This window comes from Chrysochloris asiatica, unplaced genomic scaffold, assembly GCF_000296735.1.
Source record: "Chrysochloris asiatica unplaced genomic scaffold, ChrAsi1.0 scaffold00105, whole genome shotgun sequence".
Taxonomy (NCBI): domain Eukaryota; kingdom Metazoa; phylum Chordata; class Mammalia; order Afrosoricida; family Chrysochloridae; genus Chrysochloris; species Chrysochloris asiatica.
This window is the reverse complement of record NW_006408623.1, coordinates 9,935,808-9,944,874: the sequence shown is the minus strand read 5'-3', so window position 1 is coordinate 9,944,874 and position 9,067 is coordinate 9,935,808. Positions and strand designations below refer to the sequence as shown.

At 51.1% G+C, this 9,067-nt stretch overlaps 1 protein-coding gene across 1 annotated transcript in view; it reads right to left on the bottom strand.

Annotated features, from left to right (window-relative positions):
- Positions 1-9,067, bottom strand: part of INPP5A (inositol polyphosphate-5-phosphatase, 40kDa) — a 149,404-nt gene that overhangs the window by 80,119 nt on the left and 60,218 nt on the right. The window contains exon 4 of the mRNA XM_006867452.1: positions 3,368-3,468. Within this exon, the coding sequence (XP_006867514.1) occupies positions 3,368-3,468 (101 nt within the window). The remainder of the gene's footprint in view (positions 1-3,367; positions 3,469-9,067) is intronic.

Genomic DNA, 9,067 nt, shown 5'->3' with positions numbered 1-9,067 from the left:
AGGGCCCGTGGGCAGGAGAGCCAGGGCCCGTGGGCAGGAGAGCCAGGGCCCGTGGGCAGCAGTCAGTGTCTCCCCTGCACAGAGTGCGGGTTCCGGAGCATGTGGAGAGAGGGAAGGGAAGTGGACAGAAACATTCTAGGTTTGATTAAAACTATAAGCCACAGATCGAAACAGCTCAAAGAATGACAAGCAGAATAAACAAATCAAACATATCAAGCTAGAGCACAACATCATCAAATAGCTGCCAGCCAGTGACAGAGACAAAACCGAGCAGTCATAAGGGGAAAAAGGGCTCATTATAAACCAGAAAATGAAGATGACAAGAATGGCTACATTCTCATCAGGAACAATGCAAGTCAGAACACAACAAACAATATCCTCAAAGTGCTTTGAGAAACCAACTGACAAGCTGGAATTCTATTTCCAACAAAAATGCCTTTCAAAAAGGAAGACAAAAAAAGATTGTTTTCAGACAAACAAAAGCTGAGATAATTCATCAGCAACAGACTTGTGCTACTAGAGACGTGAAAGGAGGTTCTTCAGGCCAAAGGGAAAAGACACCAGAGAAGCCTGGAACGACACAAAGGGATGGGGACACGGAAGGTGCTCAAAATTACTGACAAGAGTTCTCCCTCCAAATCCCTTTAAAAGATAAATCCCTTTAATCAGCAAAAGGAGAGCAGCCTTTTGACCACTCAGCTGCAAACCGAAAGATCTGAACCCACCACCCACCACCCACCACTCCACTGGGGAAAGACGTAGCAATCTGCTTCCACAGGGATCTACAATCTGGGAAACCCAATGGGCAGGTCTAGTCTGTCGTATCGTCAACATCATGCTAAATGGAGAAAAGGCTGAAGTTAATCAAGATTTCATTTTGCTGGGATCCCACCATTAACACTCATGGAAGCAGCAGTCAAGAAATCAAACATACTGCATCAGGCAAATCTGTTGCACAGGACCTTTTTAAGAGCAAAGAAGTCAGTTTGAGGACTAAGGTGCGTTTGAACCAAGCCATGGTATTTTCAGTAACCTCATATGCAGTGAAAGCGGGACAGTGACCAAGACCGTAGAGAACTGATGCATGTGAGTCACGGTGTTGGAGGAAAATATTAAGAGTGCCATGGACTGCCAAAAGAACCAATAAATCTGTGTTGCCAGAAGTGCAGCCGGAGTGCTCCTTAGAAGCCAGGGTGGTGAGGCTTTGTGTCTTGTACTTTGGACATATTATCAGGAGGGATCAGTCCCTGGAGAAGGATGTGGTGGCAGCATGGGCTCAAGCGTCATAACAATTGTGAGGTTGGCACAGGACTGGAGAGGGTTTCCTTGTGTTGTACAGACGGTTGTCATGAGTCGGAAGGGACTCCTGAGCAGTAGGTGACCGTTTTCTCACCCCGGTAAGGAGTCCTGGATAGACTCCTGGCAGCATAATGGATTCCGAGCTGCACTGCTGACCACAAGGCCAGTAGTTCGAACCTACCAGTCACTCCATGGGAGAAAGCCGATGCTGCCTGCTCCCGTAAAGATTTATAGCCTCAGAAATCCTACACTGCCACCTCCACCAGTAAGTCCTAGTGACACAGCTGTCTCCTGTCCTACCAGGGGGCTGAGTCAGAAGCAGCGTGGTACATGCATGTCCCTGTCTAGTTGGCTCTGTGTGCTGGGGTACAACTGTACTCCACAGAGTTTTCCAAAGCAGATGATCGGGTCTTTCTTCCAGGTGCCTCTGGGTGGACTCAAACCTCCAACCTTGGGGTTAGCAGCTACATGAACTAGGGATTTCCTTAGAAATAACACATAATGAAACCAAACCCACAGCTGAGGAGTGGCTTCTGACTCATAGTGACCCTGTCTGTGGAGGGTTCCAAGGCTGTAAGTCTTGATAGGAACACACAGCCTCGTCTTTCTCCTGTGGAACAGCTGGTGGGCATGAACCAGTGAGCTCGCAGCTAGCAGCCCAGTGCCGAGGTCACATATGACACAGATACAGAGCAGGGAAGGGGTGTGAGGTGAAAATCCTCTGTTGGCAAGCCAGGAAGGGATCACAAAGCAACTGCGTGACTTATTCAAGACTGGCACGCCCCTGAGTCCGGCTACTGTCCAGCCACTGTCCGCCCCATGTTTTCCTCCAGGTGAACTGCCCAGTGCGAGGCTTGCTGACTGGTTTTGCTCTCTGCTTCTTCTGGACGACAGGCGACTAATGCACATAAACACGTTTCTCTCCTTAACATGGTTGCAGGTGTCTTCCCAGCTTGTGGCTTCACTTTTTACTTTGTTGATGGTGCCTTCTGTGAATCAAGAGGATCCTTTGTGGCACAGTGGGTTAAACGCTGGGCTGCTAACCTCAGGTCCAGTGGTTCTAATCCACCAGTTGCTCTAAGAAGAACGATGAGGCAGTCGGCTTTCATAAAGATTTGCAGCCTTGGAAGCCCTAAAGAGCGGTTCCACTCTGCCCTGTGCAGAACTGCTAAGAATAGGAATCTACTCACCAGCAGGCAGTGAGTTTGTGAAAAGACTTGGAACCTGAACAAGGTCATTCCGTCCATCTTTGTAGTCCACAGGCTGCGCTTCCGCAGCTCTATAAGGAAGTTTTAGCCTAACCCAAAAAGGGTATTTTCACCTGAAATTTACCTTCTCAAAATTTTAATTCGCCTTTGACCTTTACATTATTGGCACAGACAGAGTTCACTCCTGCCTGCAGGTGAGAGAGGGATGGTGGCAGGCAAACGAGGAGGCATCATCCCACTTCACATTTCCCACAGAGGAGAGTGCTGATCTAACTCACGGACCACACGCCCCATCCTTTGTACACCTGCCACCAAAGGTCATGGACCACACGCCCCGTCCCACATACACTAACTGTCCAGTTTAGGGAATACACACTGTGTTGCTCGTGCACTGGCCCAAGTACACCCGTTCATGGCAGGACAGTCCTCCCCTAGAGACAGTCCACACAGCTGTGCTTTCTCAGGGAGAGCACAGGTAGGGCTCTGGTATGCAGCTCCAAGCTCTGGGCCCAGAGAGGGCACCTCAGCCAGCATGCTGCAGGCTCTCAGCACCCAGCCCATCATGCAAGACACCTGGACCTGGCGTGTCCACACGCTCCAGGCAGCGTGACCAAGGTCCCAGTCCCACCTCTCCCTGCCCTCTTGCTGTCACAGAACCTCTGGTTGCATTGGCACCCTCTTTCTCCAGCAGGACCTGGTGGGCACCGGTCCCCACAGGAGCCACAAACCAGGCTGCAGGAAAAAGCCTCGTCCCACCCCGTGCACACAGGTGACCTCCCTGACCTGTGTGAGCAGACCCCTCCCCCCTCCCCAGAGGCCCAGGAGGGGCACGGGGCGCCATCGGCGGTCCCACCACTCACTTGACAAACTTGTCCACGTGCGACATGGAGGCCTCATAGTTCTTCCCTCCAAACTCCTGACAGTGAAGGCCCAGGAAGTGTGGCTTGTGGGTGTGGACGATCTGTGGGAGAAGGAGACGCAGTCAGGGAGGGGGCGCGGGGGTGTGGACGGCCTGTGGGAGAGGCAGACCCATCTCATTAGAGAAACACAGCTGAGCTCAGCAGCACTTTCAGGGCCCCAGGAAGGGGGCTGCCAGGAAGGGAGCCCCCAGGCCACACATCTAAGCTCCGCCATTCCCATGGCACCAAGTTCCGGTGGCTGGGAACCGACTTGACAGCACTCACCACCACCACCAGTAACCCCCTAAAGGCTGGTGGTTTGAACTGACCTTGCAGTGCTATGGAACAAAGGCCTGGTGAGCTGTTTCTATAAACGTGGTGGTGGTTGGCGTGGTTAGGGTGGGTGTGGTGTTGTTACGTGCCATCGAGGCGGTTCCGACCCATAGCCACCCTGTACCGCTGAGGAGCTTGAACCACCGGCCCTGTAGGTCAAACTGACCTTGAGGTCCAGCGCGTTAACCCAAGCGCCGCACCCGGACTTTACAGTCAGGAAAACACTAGGGAACCGAGCTCTGCTCTGTAGCACGTGGGGTCACCATGAGTCATAATGAACCTAAGAGCAGTGGGTTTGGGGTTTTTCTCCTTTAACAATAAAAACGAACATAAGCTTAGTATAGACACCTGGAAAAGCCCGAAAGAACAGATGATCTCAGTCACCACCTCACAGACAGAAGCAAGCATGGGATTCTGTGTGCACACGAGTGCACACGTATGTGCTTGGGTGTTTGGTGGTGCTTGTGTCTGTTTCATGTGTTCGTGTGTTCGTGTGCATATATAAATACACTCACAACATCTCTGGAATAGTCAGGTTGCCTCCCATCAGCGCTGTGAGGTGAGGTGGTGTGAGTCCTATGCCGGCGTGTGTCACACAACCTCAGAAGGAACCCATGGGGCCAGTCCTCCGAGCATGCGGAGAAACACAGGTCTGAGGAAGAACACACCCCAGGCCCCATAGCTGGCAGCCCTGGGTCAGTCCTCTAGCCCGAGCCTCATCGCCATCACGGTGCCTGGTCCCACTGGCTGTGGGCATTCTGACTTACCTCATGCCCTGGCAGTGCATCGAGTCAGCTCTGAAACCCTCCTCACACAGTACAGGCCCACCCCACACACACACCTGGACCCCACACTGGGCCGACAGTGCTCAAGCTCCTCAAAACTCACATACGGTGCTCCAGAGGAAGCCTGGCGTCTCCCTGCACTGAACAGGCTTAAACAGAACAGCATCCCGTTTGAAAGCTAACTATTAAAATGGCACAATCATGAAAATGTTGAGAAGGCAAGTGATGGGGTACTATGGAAAGAGCGCAGCACCGAGCCAGACTCCACACTCATAAATCTGACATGCACCACACACTCACAACCCACAGGAGCTCCCGGGTCCTCCCCAGGCACCAGTGGACCCTCTCCCATGACAGAAGTGAAGAGAGCTGGAGCCATCTCCAAACACTAGCTCCGTTTCCGACAGACTGCTAGGGCCTAAAAGCACAATGCAGCCACAAGTTCATCCCCATACATACTAAAGTAAGGCCTACATCGGTCATCTTTGAGTGGGGACGCTACTCCAACATAGAGGACAGAGAAGGAAGTCTGCATTTCACCGTCGTTTCTGTATCCTCTGAATCCCTGGGGAAACAGTGGAATCAAGTCTCCCAGGTAATAAATGAAGCTAGGAAGACGGAGCTGGATTGTAATTTACCCGAGGCTGCAAGCGTCTCCGGAGACAGAGAGCGGCTGTGCCCCCTAGTGGACGGATGCAGTGCCACCAGCGGGAAAGCAATTTCCGAGGGATCAAATGGGAAGCAAACACCCATTTTCAGGAAACAAGGAGATGGGAGGACACAGAATCCCCACCACAGCGATGTGGATGTGACCAACCATGTCAAGACAACGAAGAACTTGGGTTTCTTCGGCAGACAAAGTGCATGAAAAAATACAAGCAAAGACACAAAGAGCCTAGAGAATGAAGATGCACACCGGAGCGTATTCAAATAGAAGGACTAAAACCCCATTTTCCAGAGCTCCATCCTGTGTTGTGTGTAAGTAAGCCCTGAGCCAATCCCTGCCTCCAATGACAGCCAAAAGCCAAGGATGCCAACAAGTGAGCCACACAGGTAGAGGAGGTGAAGCCCAGAGAGAGGTGTCCAGTGCGGCAGTTCTACCCTCCAGACGTCACGCTAGCAGGACAGCGCAGAGCAGCACTGTAAATGCCAGGAGACTCCACCAGCTTTCTGGCCCCAAAGCCATGGAAAGGCGCTTGTGGGCTGGAGACCTGGGGGGAGACAGGTGGGAGTGGGAGCCCCAATTCAACCCACAGCAACAGAGCAAGGCCCCCACAGAAGCCCGGTCAGAGACCGACCTGAGCGGGACCAGACAGAATGCCGTGGCAACAAAGTGTAAGGAAACCTCCAGTCTGTACAAGCAAACACTCAGATACGATCCACAGTGACTCTCGGACAATCTGGGGAAAGTGACCCTTCTGAATGCCAAGACAGTCAGCACATGCCAGCCCACGATGACGGGGGTCTCAGACGCACCAAAGACTTGAAAGCAATAATTGTAACTCTGTTATGCGAGGGGGCCAAAGTGAACGTTCTTGAAGTAAATGAGAAGAATGGAAATGTCGGCGGAAAAAGGAAACTATGGAAGACAACTCAGAATTTGAGACCAAAACACACAGTTTGTCTCTGAAAATACTGGAAAGGCTCAATCACAGGATGGAAATGACGGTGAGCAGCAACTGGGGCAAGGTCAGAATGCCCAACGTCCAACATCGGGCAGCAGAAAGAAAAGTGACGTGCAGAAGGTCCCCGGACTGGATGAAGGACATGAATTCACAGATCCTGGAACCTCGGTGGATGACAAGATAAAGTCAAACAAAACCATACCTAGACAAAACATAATAAAATAAAGCAAAGCAAAAATAAGGGGAAAAGCATAGGAAAACCCCAGCATAATACATATAGGAGTTCAGCAATTTGCATGGTCATGGATTTGCCAACAGAAACCTGGGGACATCTTGAAAGTATAAAGGGGGGGCGGGGAGGTCAACCCAAAATTCAATATCCAGCAAGAACATCCTTCAAAACTGAAGGCAAAATCACAGCATGTACATCTAGACAAAGCCCCTAAGAGTCTCTGCCCGGCATACCTGCGCTCCGCCGGACTCTTCTGACGCAGAAAAGCAGCAATATGGCGAGCAACCTGGCAATGAACGCAGAGCATCTCCAAAATGGCAAGCATCGGAGGAAATAGAAAAGATTCTCTTTTCCCTCTAGAGTTCTCTAAAACACAGAGGATGAGACATTGGGGAGCTGGAGGAAATGGGGGCTGTGTCTCAATGACAGGAAATGGTAAGAAGACTCTATGGAAACTGTAAGAGCAGACCAGTGTGACAGCTCAGAGGCAGGAGGAAGGCCAGAAAGCCTCCGGTCTGGAAGCTGTGGGGAAGCAGCCCTCAGAGCTCAGGTGCTCAGAAGAGAGGAGTGTGTGCCAGTGAGAGGGACGGCATGTTTAGTTTAAAAGGGTAAACAACTGTTAGCCACAAACCGCTTCCAGAGAAAAGAAAAGGTGCAGAAAGAAGGGAAGTGTATGTAGCCTTTGGTATCTGGAGGACAAAGGGAAAAAAATTAAAACGGCAAAATGGAGACGCACAAGTCAACCCCACTGATGTGAAATCTATTCCAACTCAGCAAGCCTGCAGAACAAGAGAACTTCAAGTTTCCAAAGTTGTCACCTCTACAGAAGCAGACTGCCACATCTGTCTCCCGCAGTGGCTGGTGGGCTTGAACCATGGACCTTTCCATTAGCAACCCTATGCTTAATCCATTATGCCACAACAGCTCTTTTTGTAAGACCAAGAAAAAAACCACAAAACTGTGGTCAGCACCAGCAACAGAGCTCTTGCCCTGGGCGCTGCCAGAGAATGACAGCAGAGGGCGCTGTGGCGCTAGAAACCTTGTAAACGCCCACTGTGCAAACACTAACAGCAGAGGGCGCTGTGGCGCAAGGAACCTTGTAAACGCCCACTGTGCAAACATTAACAGCAGAGGGCGCTGTGGCGCCAGGAACCTTGTAAACACCCACTGTGCAAACACTAACCAAAGGCAGTTCAACTCAGTCTCTGCAGAGCTACCGCCAAAGAAAAAAAACCAAAATTTATACTCTAAACACATGAAAATGGCCTTTCCCCCAACCTGGAAAAACAACCATGAAGCAAACTAAAATTCTAAGTCTGCACTGCACATAGCACCAAATATATACAGACATTTAAGCACATGAAAACTACTTTGAATTCAAAAGAGACAGAGAGAGATGCACAAACAGGTGATTTACTTCCAGGCAGCAGGGGAATGGGAGAGAAAGACAAACAGTCACAGAGAGGAAGAAGGAACGACAGCATGGCCCAAGGAGAACACAATCAAACCGAAAACTCAGTAAGAGTTCAAAATCAGCCAGAGAGGAAAAGCTGGTGCACACAAAAAAAGTTTTAAAATAAGAAAAAGAAAATGGAGACAAAGAAGGGATCATGATTTGTTACTATGAGAGCCACTGCTGAAAAGCAAGCCAGCGGACCAGGATTAACACTTAAAGTTAGAATCCAAGACTTGCCCAACACTGACAGGGCTGACTCCCTAAGACAGCCTGGTGAGAGGATTTCAGAGGTGAAGACCAAGTCCTCAGAGCACCAGGTCACAAAGGGCAGGACGTACCAACACTCAGACTTGACCAACTGTGGTGCAGCCTCTGGGGAAACTCTCAGTGCAATAGTATCAGCCTGAGCCAACCCGGCCAGCCAGGCTTCCCTCCAAGCATCACAGCTCCAGAAAAGCAGCCATCACCTGTAAACTGAGCAAGCGCTGCCCCAGCCAGCCCCTCCTGAGGAGTGTGTCATGGTGCGATAACAGAGACAAAGGATTCTAGGCTTGGAGGGTCCCACAGAGGAGCCCTGGTGGCATGCTGGGGCAAGCACTGGCAAGACAACAGAAAGGTAGGCAGTTGGAACCCACCAGTCTCTGTGAAGGAAAGATGAGGCGTCAGCTTCCACAGATAAAATTACAGTGTGCAACCCTGTGGGGCAGTCCTGCCGTGTCCTGCAAGGTCCCCATGTGAGCCGGAACTGACTCAATGGCAGTGGTTTGGGGGCTCCCATATCCAGAGCCCGCTAGGAGCGCTACGAGAACGCTGGGCTGGCAGGGAATTCCACCAGAGAGTCAGTGAGGGGATGGCGGAAAGAGCATGCTTCTCGCTGAGCCGGCAGCAGGGCTAGTTTGGGGTCTAATCTGGGGTCTTTCCTGGTTTCTTATTAGCAACAAAAGGGGAAGGAGGTGAGGCTGTTTCTCAAGACCCTCCACTTTGTGGGCCCGCTCTGCAGTTACATCTGGTGGCCAGCGTGGTGACAGTGAGGGGCTGACGCTGCATCATCCAGATGAATTTGCTCAGGGATCTACAACACTCATCACTGACCTGCACAGCCATGATGGGAGTTCATGCCTGTGCACATACACCATACACATCTACATACACTACACACGACGGGGCTCATCACGCCTGTGCACATACACCACACACATCTACATACACTACACACAACGGAGCTCATGC